The 15655-nt window shown below is 36.7% G+C and overlaps 1 protein-coding gene across 1 annotated transcript; it reads left to right on the plus strand.

Moving 5' to 3' along the window:
- Positions 1-535: 535 nt before the first annotated feature.
- Positions 536-15007, plus strand: LOC139782648 (fatty acid synthase-like). The gene is given in 20 exon segments (XM_071721661.1): positions 536-728; positions 1131-1381; positions 1648-1879; positions 2316-2734; positions 3912-4205; positions 4475-4682; positions 4785-4945; positions 5286-5603; positions 5912-6417; positions 6653-6957; positions 8155-8547; positions 9041-10065; positions 10253-10497; positions 10703-11396; positions 11665-12502; positions 12856-13334; positions 13469-13723; positions 13820-14062; positions 14157-14271; positions 14274-15007. Coding segments are annotated over 20 exon segments (7185 nt in total). The 5' UTR covers positions 536-553; the 3' UTR covers positions 14303-15007.
- The last annotated feature ends 648 nt before the right edge of the window (positions 15008-15655 follow it).

Below are 15655 nucleotides of genomic sequence, written 5' to 3' on the forward strand. Positions count from 1 at the left end.
GCAGATCTTGGAAATGTAAATAATAATTGTTCAAGAGGAGAACCAAAGCGTCATAACGACTCAAAAATAATTGTTTGCACGTAGAAATGCAAATTGTCGTTTTTTAATACAATAAATTACTTATATACCGAAAATGATTCTGTTTATCTGTTATGTAAGATATTTTATTCAGTTTCCTCAGTCCCCGAATAATTAAAAAACACAATTTGGGGGAGAATAGCGTCAAGCGCGCTGTCGGCGGCTCGGCCGCTGAGTCTCGAGCGGCAGTGGGGGAATAGGAGGCGTCGCCTCGGAATCGTGTGTCTCGTCTTTCAGTTGCGAGTCGTTACCGAAACAGTTAATGAACTCGTTAAGTTCTCTATAATAAAATACGTTATAAATACAAATAGTTTCTATACAGTGAAAATTAATAACAAAATTAATTATAAATATCTGTCATAAGTGAAATAATTGAAAAATCTCACAATTGATGAGATAATATTTCGACAACTAACTTCAGCAACATTGTTTTTTTTCTTTGTATTGACGGAATTAGAAGGTAATCCTGAGAACGATGTCTGCGGCGAAATCAACCAAGAAGAATTGCAAAGCACCTGAACCTGGCGAAGAAATCGTTATCTCTGGTATTGCCGGTAGATTTCCGGAATCCAAAAATGTGGAAGAGTTCAAAAACAATTTATTAAATAAGGTAGACATGATCACGGATGATGATCGCCGGTGGAAATTAGGTGATTAATAGATCAGAATAAATAAAAAAGTTTTAATTGCCATAAATATAAATAAACATATTGTTATTAGCATTAATATATACCAAATGTTAAATCTCTTACGCAGATAAGTATGTTTTACATACTTTTCCTATAAAATAATATCAAATAATATATGTATGTATAAATTTACATATAATTTTATGTTAATTTTCCTATCTAAAACATATGTAAAACGTAGAGATACATATAAATCTTAGATTAATCTATATATATATAATACATATAATAATTATATATATATATATATATATATATATATATATATATTACAGTTAAATGTGTCTATTTTTATTCTACTTACGTAATTAAAACTCTTAGGATGGACATGATGATTTATTATGTTTTTATTAATGCCAACAGAACATCCAGATATTCCTCAGCGTACAGGAAAGATTAACGATATTGGCAAATTCGACGCCCTGTTCTTCGGGGTCCACTTCAAACAGGCTCACACGATGGATCCGATGTGCAGAATGTTACTGGAGCATGCTTACGAAGCCGTCGTTGATGCGGGAATTAATCCAAAGCAATTGCGTGGGTCGCGAACCGGCGTTTTTGTGGGCGCGTGTTTCTCAGAAGCTGAAAAGACCTGGTTTTACGAAAAATTACAGGTACGTTAGTATCATGTCAGTATTAATGCGCGTCAGTATATTACGTAACAATAGATAGACGAGTTAAAAAGAATAGGGATTCACTTTGTCAATCTAAATTTGGATGCAAAAGGAATTTCAAAGGTCAGAAATTTCACATTTCTGCAAAATTTATAATTACTCGCCTGCTTATTGCTAAAAATAGGATAGAAAAATGTAGGAGGCGAAGATGTTAGCAATTAAAGTAAAAAATTATTTTCTATTCTTAATTTTCTTGTGATGATTAGGTAAATGGCTTAGGACTTATCGGGTGCAGCAGAGCTATGCTGGCAAATAGAATTTGCGACTGGTTAGGAGTGACCGGACCATCTTACACTCTGGATTCCGCCTGTAGCTCGAGCTTGGTCGCGTTGGAGCACGCTTATCGGTGCTTGCAAGACGGCCAATGCGACTCCGCTATCGTGGGCGGATCGAATCTGTGCCTTCATCCCTACGTATCATTGCAATTTTCTCGTCTCGGTACGATTCCTTGATTACGTTGCAACGTAAAAAAAAGAGAACTCACGTTTCCTTGTAAATATTGATTGTAAGCAGAATCCTAAATAAAAAGAAAATTATACTATTATTAATTAGGTAATTACGTGCAAACGGTTTTGCATTAAAAATGCAATACGACTCTTTTTATTAGTTCTAATGTAAATAATGTAAGTAATATGTAAAGTATCAATAGTAAGAAGCATACATTACTGATATTTATAATATAAATCATACATATATAGGATGTGATCCCATAAAAAATTAATAATATAACAATTATAATAATAAGTCAAAAAGATAAAGTAAAATTTTTTTAATAAAAAGTTTTGTTCTCAAGATAATCAATGAATACCGTACAAAGAATTGAGAATATAATAGGTGATTATTTTCGTGTATTTTATGGTAATGATGATTGCAGGGGTTTTGTCGCCTGATGGTCGCAGCAAAGCGTTCGATGCCGACGCGGATGGCTTTGTTCGCAGTGAGGCGATTTCCGTCATATATCTGCAGAAGGCGAAGAACGCGAAACGGATCTACGCCACGGTGGTCTACGGCAAAACAAACTGCGACGGTTACAAGGAGCAGGGCATCACGTTCCCGTCGAGCCTGATGCAGGGCAACTTGCTGAAAGAGTGCTACGAGGATTGCGGCTTATCGCCGAACAATCTGTCCTATCTAGAATGTCACGGTACCGGCACTAAAGTCGGCGATCCCGAGGAGTTCAACGCGATTGAGAAAGTCATCTGCAAAGAGAGAACTGCGCCTTTGTTGATCGGCTCTGTTAAGTCGAATATGGGTCATTCCGAGCCCGCTAGCGGTCTGTGTCAAGTTATCAAGGTAACTCTTTTTTTTATTTTAGAAATATCGCGTTTACAATGTTTAACAATGTTAACAATCCTTTTGCAAATCTCTAGAAACGAGAAGGGTAAAGTTAATTAAATATTTTTCGATTTTTCGACAAAGGAATACTATATACATATATTGATTTACATTTTTAGACGATAAACTATTTTAGTTGTGGATAATTCTTTTAGAGTTAGCAAAAAAAGTAGCTATATAAATCCCAATTTTAATTTAGCGATTAGCTTTCTGTTCTATTTCTTAAGTAATGTAGATAATTCTTTTGAATCCAAATTCACAGATTTGGATAAATTCAAGTTTTTGGAATTAGCACAGGGGTTTTGTTCGACCAAACTGGCAATTTTATTATTAAAAAGACGCTACGTTAAAAGGACCGAATTTTGCGGTTGAAACGTAGCGTCTTTTTAATAATAAAATTGCAAGTTTGGTCGAACAAAACCCCTGTGCTAATTGTTAATTATTTGCTGGCGACTCAACTTCTCAGTTTTGTTTTCAAGTTTTTGGATATTAAGATTCGAATTATTCGAACTTTTCAGATATTAATACTTCGATAATAAGATAAGTTGACGAATTAATTATTCAGGTACTCGAATTCTAGCAAATTGGCATTATATTTATAATTCCCACTAAAATCCTTTAATTCTTCCGGATTAAAACTAGCTAAAATTGTTACAAACAACCGTCCAACGTCTATATCACGTTGTTGCGTACCAGTTCTTGTTCAAGTAGTTAAGCTAGTAAGGCAGGAACTACAAATGTATATACTGTAATAGCTTTGTTCTCGTACGATTACTGAAGTCAAGCAACGTTGGGCACGGTTAGTACTTGGATATGACGTTGGCATCTAATTTTTTTTTACATTCCTTTCATTACAGCAAGAAATCTCTATATACTCTTATGAATTTAACTTTGTCAAAATCCTCTTAAAATGAAAAAAATTTTATTACTTATTTAAAATTTTCTAGAATCTTAATATCTAGTTGGATTTATCCGAATAGTAACAAATATAAATTGTATTTAGCCCTAATTTTTTAAATCTTAATTAAAATTGTTGCCAATATTGCAAGTATTCGAATATTTGACTGAAAGAAATAAACAGGAAATAGCGCTTAGGTTTATGGTATATTAATTCATTAAGCAACATTTACCATAGGTAATAATAGCAATGGAAACCGGAATAATTCCACCTAATTTACATTACAACCGACCACGAGAAGGTTTGAAAGCTCTCGAAGATGGCAGGATCAAGGTCATCACCGAGCAGACACCATGGGATGGTGGTTACGTGGGTATTAATTCCTTCGGTTTTGGAGGTGCCAATGCCCACATCGTATTGAAATCTTATTCGAAAAAGAAGATCAACAATGGAGCACCATCTGATGATTTACCGAGACTCGTAACAGTATCTGGACGTACGGAGGACTCTATTAAAGTATTCTTAAACGATGTAAGTAAAAACTGATGAAGAATCAAGACGTTGAGAGAAAGATCATATAAAAATTAATTAATATAAAACATAGAAAATGAATGAAATATATCAGTCATAGATTAATAATGGAAAATTGAAAAATTTATATCTTTAAATATATACTTACACGAAGTTCGACAGATTTCTTTAAAGAAAAATCGACATAGAGCGAAATGTTCATCGAGACATTCCCTATCGATTGGATTTGTTATAGATTCATGGAAAAATTTATTTTTATCTTTTCGTAGATCGAGAGACATCCGGTAGATATTGAATATATCCGCCTGCTGCACGACATTCACTCTGAGGATATCCAAGGGCATCTGTATCGAGGCTACACAATAGTCGGCTCGAAAAAAACAGAGCATATCCCAAAGGAAACAGAAAATTATTTGGGAGCTACGAGACCAATTTGGTTCGTATTTTCCGGTATGGGATCGCAGTGGCCTGGCATGGGTGCGTATCGTGTTAAATCCTTTTTGATTTCTAAAAATGAAAATGATATATTTTATCCTGATACCTTTTTGTTTATTTGACTTGTTGAATTGTTCTAAATAGGTACCGATCTGTTGAGATTCCCCGTCTTTGCCGAAGCTGTTAGAAAATGCGACGCCGTCTTACGACCGCGCGGTGTAGATATCATTGATATACTGACAAATAAAGACAAATCTACTTTTGACAATATTTTGCATTCGTTTGTGGGTATCGCGGCAGTACAGGTGAGCAGTATATTATCATGCGACACACATTCCCGATATCATTGGCATAATAAAAATAAAATTTTTTAAAAATTAAAAATGTCAGAACTTAAATAATTAACAAAAGTTAAATTAATTTAATAATAAATTATACAATAAAATATATTAATATTCTTATATCAAAAATTATATATATTTAATTTTTTTTAAATTAAGACTAGAATGACTAGATATTACTTTAGTTAGCATTATTTTAATTAAGAATTTATAATGAAGATTTTAAGCGTGTAATATCATTAATTAAATTTGAGAGGTTTCTTATTATTTTTCATCGTATTCTTATATAATATGAATTTTATAGATTGGTCTGGTCGATCTCCTCACATTGGTAGGCATCGTGCCGGATAATATTATTGGTCACTCCGTCGGAGAGCTCGGTTGCGCTTACGCAGACGGATGCTTCACCGCCGAACAAATGATCTTATCAGCGTACTCGAGAGGTTTAGCGTCCATCGAAACTAAAGTAATTTTCGGTTCGATGGCGGCTGTTGGTCTTGGCTACGAGGACATCAAAGATATGTGCCCACCCGATATCGAAGTGGCTTGTCATAATGCTACTGACAGTAGCACCATTAGTGGGCCCGCTGAATCAATAAAAGAATTTGTCGCCCAATTGCAGGTTCTATTATTGTCTAACTTACTGCTTTAAAAAAAATTCTAATCTGTATTGATAAAAAATATAGATGTATGCAAATTTATTTTTATTATTTTAAACGGATTTAAATGTGATATTTTAACAATGCAAAACGCGACGCTAAAACAATTTCCAACGCGTTAATTAAAATCTAACAATATACGCGACATTTGTGTACGTATATGACATTTTCCTTGTGGTTTTATTTACGTTTTCGAATTATAAATATTTCCCAGCAGTATTTTCAATACTTTCCATATTTGTTCCAACTAAGTTTACGTACATTTAACCAGGCTAAGCAAATCTTCGCGAAGGAAGTGCCATGCAGCAACATACCCTATCACAGTCGTTACATCGCGCCCGCCGGGCCAAAACTTCTGGCTTATCTGAACGAGGTGATTCCTCAACCGAAGCCACGCAGCCGAAAATGGGTGAGCTCGTCTGTACCGCGCAATAAATGGTCCACCGCGTCTGCCAAGTTGTCGTCCGCCGAATACCACACCAACAATCTTCTGAGTCCTGTACTATTCGAGGAAACGGCGCGCATGATCCCGAAGGATGTCGTGACCATCGAAATCGCACCCCACGGTCTTCTGCAAGCTATCCTGAGACGATCTCTCGGCCCGGGAGTCACGAATATCGCGCTCACCCAGCGCGGTCACAGAGACAACGTCGAGGTTTTCCTGCAAGCAATCGGCAAACTCTACAATACAGGATTACAACCGGATATTGCGAGTCTCTATCCGCCCATCGAGTATCCAGTTAGCTGCGGTACGCCAATGATCTCACCTTCTGTTAGGTAGGTTTGCAGAAATCATCTAAATTATTCAAAATGTTTGGTTATCTGAAATAAAACAAGAATTCTTTTCATCTAATGTATTAAAATGTAACTGTCCTTCGTCATTACTCTTACGAAGTTCCAGTTAACAAGAAAAATTAAGGAAAATTGCACGAAAATTATTTTGAGAATCCTATTAAGTTTTATTGAGAGATTAACATAATAAACTGAAATAAATGATTTAATTTCCTTCAAGATGGGAACACACTGACGACTGGTACGTAACGTCGTATAAGACGCAAAAGAAGATCACTTCCGGTGAGAGAGTCGTTTCTTTGTCGGTAGCTGACGAGATTTATGAATATATGACCGGTCATGTTATCGATGGGAAGAATTTAATACCCGCTATAGGATACCTTGCTATGGTTTGGGAAAGTATTGGTATGTTGCATGGGCAAAGGCACACAGAGCTATCGGTCATCTTCGAAGATGTCAACTTCATCCGTGCTACCCATCTACCGAAAGAAGGCGAAATTAACTTAACAGTGATGGTTCAAAAAGGTATTCTCAATGTTTCTATTCATACAAAACAACAGAGTACTATCGTGATTAACAATCATTGCCATTTTATTGACATGCCTTAACTTACATATCAATTGCATTTAACAATTTATAGTTCCAATGCAAAGTCATGGCAACAATCGCATTTATTTATATCTTATATGGGATGCATAATATTTTTCACAACACCTCCACGGAAAGTCCGACTTTCCATGCCTGTAGAGAGGGGCGAAAGTGGCCAATTTCACGCCAGGGAGGAAAGTTGTTACTTTCCTCCCTGTTTAGCGGGTGGAAAGTGAGCACTTTCCTCCCTAGGGCGGAAAGTAACGACTTTCCTCCCTGTTTAGCGGGCGGAAAGTAAAGTAACGGGCAAATCTTAAAACATATATAGGAAGCTTTCCAGCAAGTGACAAGTCGACACAAGTGTCGTTTTGTCTTTGTTACTCATTCCTAAAAAAAAAAGATAAAACGACGTTTGTGTCGACTTGTGTCATTTGCTGGAAAGCTGCCATAAATGGAAGGGGAATTGAGCATCGTGCGAGAGAGAAACGTACATTGTGCGAGAGAGAAAGGTAGTGGATCTCAATCGCCCGGAATCCGCATGCGCATATAGCGTCGCGTAAAAATTATATTTCTTACATTTTTTTGGAAATTTTATTGTCATTTTAATATTGTGTTATGTGGGGGGCTTTGCCCCCCGCACCCCCTCACCAGGGGTTTCGCCCCTGGACCCCACCGGACGCTTTACTCCTGGACCCCACCAGGGCTTCGCCCAAGGACCCCGCATCACTCTCTTTTTCTCTTTCTATTTAACTACACGCGCGTACAAACTGTACGAATGGAATATCAAATGCATACACTCTAAAGGCATTCAAAAGTCGAACATTTCCGTAAAGAGGTGTTGTGAAAAATATCGTGTGCACCTCGCCTTTCGGCTCGGGCGGCAATCACACGAGTCTGAAAAAGCTTTCGACCCGAGGTGCACAATATACTATTTAATCTTAAAAGATTTAATCTTTTTGGTTGCTGCTCGAAATGTTCATGTAATCGAAAAATCCAAATTTCAAGATTGAATTTTAAATTGTTCGAACTGTGCAAGCCTGAAGTTTGTATATTCAAACATTTGTATATTCAAACATCTGTTCTCATTATTTATATTATATTTTAATTAATTGATCGCGATAATTATTTCTGCAGGTACTGGAAGATTCGAGATAACGGAAAATAGTACTGCAGTTGTGACTGGATTGATTCGAGTCGTGAAGAACCCTGCGCAAGAAAAGATACCTGTTGCGCTTTTGCCAGAAGATGACGACGAGGAAGAAGTTATGAACACTAAGGATATTTATAAAGAGCTAAGATTGCGGGGATATCAATATTCAGGCATTTTCCGTTCCTTAAAAAGCGCATCTATATCAGGGAAGAAGGGACACATTGCTTGGGTGGGTAATTGGGTAACGTTCCTCGACAACATGCTACAGATGATGATTCTTGGAACAAAAATGAAAAAGTTATACGTACCTACGAGAATACAGAAGATCGTGATTGACACCAAACTTCACCAGCAGGAAGTCCAAAATCTAGACAAACGTAAGTTTATACATTTCGTTTTTCAACTTGGTAAATATTTCGCGAGGTTTGTTCTTGCATAAGAAGATTAACTACATTTCTTAATTCAAATCATAGCGTGAAATAGCAGTAAATTTTTAATCGTTGTCATTATAATTTATATGACTTTTGTTCATTTTTCCGTATAGATCAAAATAATTTTTTGCACCTCTTAAAAAAATTTAAATTAGAAATATTTTGTAAAATATTTTTCAATAACGTGCTGAACTTTTAATTTCCCACACTTTTTATACATATATATTTAAAAAAGTCATATACTATAAGCAATATCAATTCGCAATCTTAATGAGAAACATTATGTATAATATTATATAATCGATAATTATTTAATTGTTTAAATAAGTAAAAATTATAAATTGTTTTCTCTATTACTCTTATCATAATTCTTACATTAATAAATCTGATATGACCATTATAATTACACATATATAAATACTGCAATTTTTCGTTGCAGAATTCCCCGTACACGTGTACGAAGAATGGGAAACCATATTATCAGGGGGAGTCGAAATCCGTGGTGTCAAGGCTACGGCTATACCTCGCCGACTGCCAGCTAGCGACCCAATCCTCGAAGAATATAAATTCGTGGCTCATCGCGATAAAGCGCAAACATCCCTGAAGGAAGCGATCAGATTGTCTACGCAGATCGTGCTCGAATATCATCAAGCTATTCATGTGAAGACCATCGAGTTGATCGACGACTCCGACAATGTGACAGTGGATAAATTAGTATCACCGATACTTATTGAGATTCTGAGTGACTTGCCTTTAATTCAGCCGAAGGTATATCTGTCAGCACCATCTAATCATTTTGATGAATCATTACTCTCGAATGTGATCTCCATGGACGTTAATAATGTGTCTAAAGAAGAGAATATTATGCTTGCCATCGGTATCGGGCTACTATCAAGAGATAAGAAAACACAATTGGAGCAGATCCTACTGAAACTGAAAAACGGCGGTTTTGTATTGACACGAGAAAGATCGTTCAAAGCCGAAAATCTTTCGACATCTTCGAAGCACGGCTTACAATTAGACGTGATTCTAGAGAAGAATATTGGCGAAGAGACTATTATACTTTTAAAGAAGAAGAAACAGCTGATCGGAAAAACCGAAATCATTCACGTTAACAACGATGAGTTCACTTGGCTCGAGAAATTGAATTCGTTAATGAATGCGGAAAATGAGACCGCCGACATGAGGATAATACTCGTCAGCGAGGGAGACTTGGAAAGCGGTTTGCTAGGCTTCGTGAATTGCTTGAGAAAGGAACCAGGCGGAGAAATAATCAGAAGCATATTGATACAAGATACCAAAGCTCCTAAATTTTTCCTACAAAATCCATTATACTTGGAACAGCTTCAGCTGGATTTGCCGATCAACGTATTGAGAACGGAAAAAATATGGGGTTCCTACAGACATCAACCGCTACCGAGTCTACAGCCAAAGCTTGTCCGTCATGCGTATGTCGAACAAATGGTATGTAGTAATACGTAAGAAAACATATCGTATTCTGAAACATCGTGCATAGATGTATGTACACACATATATTTATACATTATTGTTACTTTTATATACGCAGTTATATAATATTATATATTATAGTATTGTATTATATATAATATAATTACTCCACTTTTGTATAATATATATCTTTGAAATATAGATACCTGGTGACTTAAGCTCGCTTCGTTGGGTCCAGGGCTCTATACAGCCTGATATTAATCAAAAGGATCTGGTCTATGTAGTGTACTCGCCTCTCAACTTTAAAGATATCATGATGAACACAGGAAAACTCGCTATGAATAATAACACATTGCGTACGCACCGATTCGACGAAAGCACAGTTGGCTTGGAGTATGCTGGTATCGATACCGCTGGTCGTCGCGTGATGGGACTTTTCTTCCAAAAGTAATAATTTTATTAAAAATATATTTGTATACTTTACATTTGTAAAATCATACATTGAAGTATCGTTTTTATTATACTTTCATCATTTAGAAAAAGGACATACTACACAATGAAAGTATTAAGTTCCGGCATATTTTCAAAAGTTTATTAACAAGAGCTTGAAATTTTCGATTTTTGTACGATCAATAAATTTATACTTTTTCAGATGTATAACAAATGTCGTCAAAGCCGATAGAAGCTTGTACTGGTACGTGCCTGACAATTGGTCATTGGAAGACGCGGCCACCGTGCCATGCGTATACGCAACATGTTATATCGCGCTGTATCAGCGTGGCAAGATGAAGAAGGGCGACAAAGTGCTCATTCATTCTGGTACTGGTGGCATCGGTCAGGCGGCGATACATCTTGCCCTCAATAAATGCTGCGAAGTGTTCACCACTGTAGGAACGCCTGAAAAACGCAAGTTCATTCGCGAGATGTTTCCGTCGATCCCAGATGATCATATTGGCAATTCGCGCGACACCAGCTTCGAGCAAATAATACTTCAGCAGACGAATGGCGACGGGGTAGACATCGTATTAAACTCGTTGGCCGAGGAGAAGCTCCAGGCATCGGTTCGCTGTCTGGCGCAGGGCGGTCGTTTCCTGGAGATCGGCAAGTTTGATCTTGCTGCAAATAATCCCTTGGGAATGATGATCTTCTCGAAAGGTATTAGTTTCCACGGAATTCATCTCGACAATCTTTTTTGTACAACAGACGAAGAAAAGACAAAGCTGCATGGTATGCTAAACGAGGGCCTGAAAAATGGAGCTATCAAACCGCTCATTAGAAAAGTCTTTAAAAAGGATGAATTGGAAACGGCCTTCAGATATATGGCAGCTGGAAAACATATAGGCAAGGTAAAAAGAAATGCAGTTAACGGCAATCTATTGTAATATTATGTTCAAATCTGTTAGGAATTGCTAAAGTATTGCTAACATTTTGTTTACTGGGAATAGTAACTATACACGACCAACTGCTGTCAGCTGTTCTATTGCAATGTTATAGTCACCTAACGATGCTCCCAAGCTTTGAAAAGAGCATTAAATTTATTACTAGAGTAAATCAAAGTCTGCGAGAAACTAAAAGAAAATTAACAATTAAGACTATGTTACATATCTTTTATAGGTGCTTCTGAAAATTTGCGATGAGAAGAAGGTCCTTGAAAACAAACCTATTTTCGCTTATCCTCGATACTACTGCGACAGTAATAAAACTTACCTCATCCTGGGTGGACTAGGTGGCTTCGGATTGGAACTGGCCGACTGGCTAGTACGCCGAGGCGCTAAAAATTTGGTGTTGACATCAAGAACGGGAATAAAGAACGGTTATCAACGCTTGAAGGTCGAGCTATGGAAATCTTACGGCGTGAACGTGCTTATCATCACGGGGGCAGACGCTTCTAGTCGCATCGAGTGCGAGTTTATACTGAATTCCGCACAGAAACAGGCCCCGGTGGACGCAATCTTCAATCTCGCCGTGGTGCTGAAGGACGCCATTTGCGCGAATCAAACGCCGGAGTTATTCGAGGAGAGTTTCAGGGCGAAAGCTTGGGCTACGAAGATGCTGAACGAGCTATCCAGAAGTTTGTGCCCGCAACTTCGGCAGTTCGTAGTTTTCTCCTCGGTTTCTTGCGGCAGAGGGAACGCTGGACAGACGAATTACGGCATGGCTAACTCCGTGATGGAGAGAATTTGCGAGCGCAGAGCGGCAAACGGTCTACCGGGGCTGGCTATTCAATGGGGCGCGATAGGTGAAGTTGGCCTCGTCGCCGAGTGGCAGGACAACGACATAGAGCTCGTCATTGGCGGTACTTTACAGCAAAAGGTATCGTCCTGCCTTGAGAAGTTGGAGAACTTCTTGTTGCAGGATCGCCCGGTGGTGTCTAGCATGGTGGTAGTGGAGAAGCGTGTAGGTGCAGCTTATGGAGCCACCAACATTATGGAGGTCGTGGCGAATATAATGGGTAAGATTGTTGTCATTTTAGGATAGTCTTTTCTAAAACAAAATCAAAAGAGAGGAATCTATAAATTATATGCATTAACGCAAGGGATAAAAATATTAATTCCATGTTTTCAAATTACAAACCGTTTAAGTATATTTCTAGTAGAATCAATATTTTTCTGGAATAAAAATCAAATATGTTATAATTTATATTATTTATTTCTACTATTCCCACTAGATAGATGTAGATTTTAATAATTAATGCAGAAAATTTTTTCAAATAAAATTGCTGATATATTATGTCGTATTGTTCAAGAATATACATCACCACCGATAATACACCAAGTTTAATTACATATCTCGATACTTTTGCAGGTCTGAAAGATTTGAAGACTGTGGCTCAGAATACGTCGTTGGCCAAACTCGGCATGGACTCGATGATGGCCGTGGAGATTAAGCAAGCACTGGAACGTGAGTACGATGTCTTCCTCACCGCGGAGGACATCCGCAATCTGAACTTTGCCAAACTGGCGGAGATGCGCGATAAGGGGTTGGAACGAGTGAAAGCACAGACTCAACAGACCGATGAACAGAAAGCCGAGGTATCTGGCATTCAACTGTTGATATTTTTGGGTAACGAAGCGTTGTCTGCCGAGACCCATATGGATTTACAAACTAGGATGAATCCGCGCAAGATCAAAGTGTTCCTCTTGCCGGGTATACAGGGTTGCGGACAGATATTTAATCCACTGGCGTCGAAGATCGAACCTATCGCAACAGCCCTGCAATATGGATTAACACAAACTGGGCGTAACTATACGTCTATACGGGAATACGCCGACATGCTTTTATCAGTACGTATACACAGAAGAGCATGAATAATAAATAAAATTATATATTTATTCGATATTTCCTTTAACGAATGCTTTTGTTGAATCGAAAAGTGCTCGTCCATGCGGGATGACATACGTTTTATTGAAATTTCCAGTATATCTTACCAAAGGCGAAAAAGCAAAGAGGTTTTGCTATAGTCGCATATTCGTTCGGCTCGTTAATTGCCCTCGAATTAGTGAAACGATTGGAAAAACGAGGTTTGAGTGGTCGATTGGTGCTAATTGACGGTGCTCCTGACATGCTGAAAATGTCTCTAGAGCAATGTCTTCCATCCGCTACAGAGGAAGAACTTCAAAATAATATCTTGCTTACTATCATGGATACCATGCAATCAACTTTAAGCGAAAAGGTAGATTTTACTGGCTGCTAAAATACTTCTCGATCGTATTCGAGCATATTCTTGTTGTCAATATCCCGTTTATTACTAATTTTTTTTTTTTAATAGCTACTTTTGGATCTCGAGAAATGTAAGACCTGGGAAGAGAAGTTAGATCTTTTCCTTTCGTACCTTCCTGATAAAACTTTGATCGAAACTAGAAAGACTTTGTGCAAAACTATTTATACGCACATTCTCGCTCTTCGAAATTACGACTCGTCATCCTTGGAACGAATACGATCGCCTATAACACTCTTGAAACCCACAACACAACTTGTCGACATGAATGAAGAAGATTATGGCTTACACAAGGTATTACGCTTCCTCCGTGTACTTTTCACAAACGTGTTCGATGTTTAATTTCTCGTAATCGATACCTAATAACACAGCATAAAAAACTTTTCAGATCACGCGAGACAAGGTGGACGTGCATTACATTGAAGGCAACCATGTCACGATATTGGACAGCGATAAGGTCATAGCGGCGATTAATGGAGAACCATTGCAGGATCCTAAAGCATTTAGCTTTTAGCGGAAGACCGGCCGTTCTAATTTTAATTTTCCCGGGAAAAAAAGATTATATATAATTATATATAAATATATATGATTATATATGAATTTTGTCTCTATATGATCATATATAATTATATATGATTATATATAATTATATATGAACATATATAATTATATTATATAATCATATAGGGTTATATATACTTCCATATGAATCTTATATGGATCCATATATGAGTGCATATATGATCTATTGTTCATATCTAGTTATATTTGGAATTATATATGTCCATATATAATCATATATGGACCCATATATAATTTTATATATAGAGACAAAATTCATATATAATCATATATAATCATATATATTTATATATATTTATATATAATTATATATAATCTTTTTTTCCCGGGTTGGTTTAACTTACCTAGCTGTCATCTTTTCCTAGTTCTAAAGAATTAGAAAAAGATTCGAATATTTTTATGTTTGAATTTAAACCAACGTGAAAAATTTCAAAATGAGAAAGAAATCTTATATGTGCAGTTATGTTTATTGTGCAAAAATTATTTTACTATGTATGCAGTTAAAATTATAAATTATAATAAAATATGATAATTTGTAGATAACAGTTGATAAAAGTAGATAAAAGTTGACTAATTATCACTAGTTCTTTCGCAAAATATAAAACGTATGTGTAATATTTTTTAATAAAAATCCTGTATTTTTCATGATAATATCAATTAACCAAAGTTTTACAATACATTATCCTACATGTTTTCCTGTTATCAACAATAATTTTTGCAATAACATTTTTTTATGGAAGATGAATAGTATTATGAAACGTACTACAAAATCCCTTCAAATGGAAAATTATAAGATATATAATACAAATTCGTTGTGTTGCAACGCAGTATTAATGCGGAGCTCACGGGACAATGTTTCTTGTTTGTCAAGATAGGTACCATTTTCGATAAAGTTCCTTGCATATTTCGTTGTAACGTAATTAATGATAATTTCCGAGAAGTCAAGTTTCGTCAAAGGTCGGAGGCAGCCGTCAGTCGTGCTTTGTGCTTGTGACGAAGAGGTAAGCCATCGCCGTCTTAATTACTGTGTTCTTGCAGATTATATTATAAACCCGCATTGGAACGAATGCTCTGCGTATGAAGAAGCATATAAGAAGTCATTGGAGTATCCGGGAGAGTTTTGGGGCGAGGTTGCCGGCTGTATTGACTGGAGTAAACCTTGGGATAAGGTTTGGACAATTCCAACAAGCCGTTCACGACATGGTATCTCGAAAAGAATCATGAAAAGAATCGTAACTCTAATCGTAATTCTGTCAAAATTAATCAATTTTTTTTATTCCCACTGCAATGAATAAAGGCTTTCAA

Source organism: Temnothorax nylanderi, unplaced genomic scaffold, assembly GCF_030848795.1.
Source record: "Temnothorax nylanderi isolate EJ_2023f unplaced genomic scaffold, tnyl_v1.0 TNYL_tig0432_pilon, whole genome shotgun sequence".
In the NCBI taxonomy this organism is placed as follows: domain Eukaryota; kingdom Metazoa; phylum Arthropoda; class Insecta; order Hymenoptera; family Formicidae; genus Temnothorax; species Temnothorax nylanderi.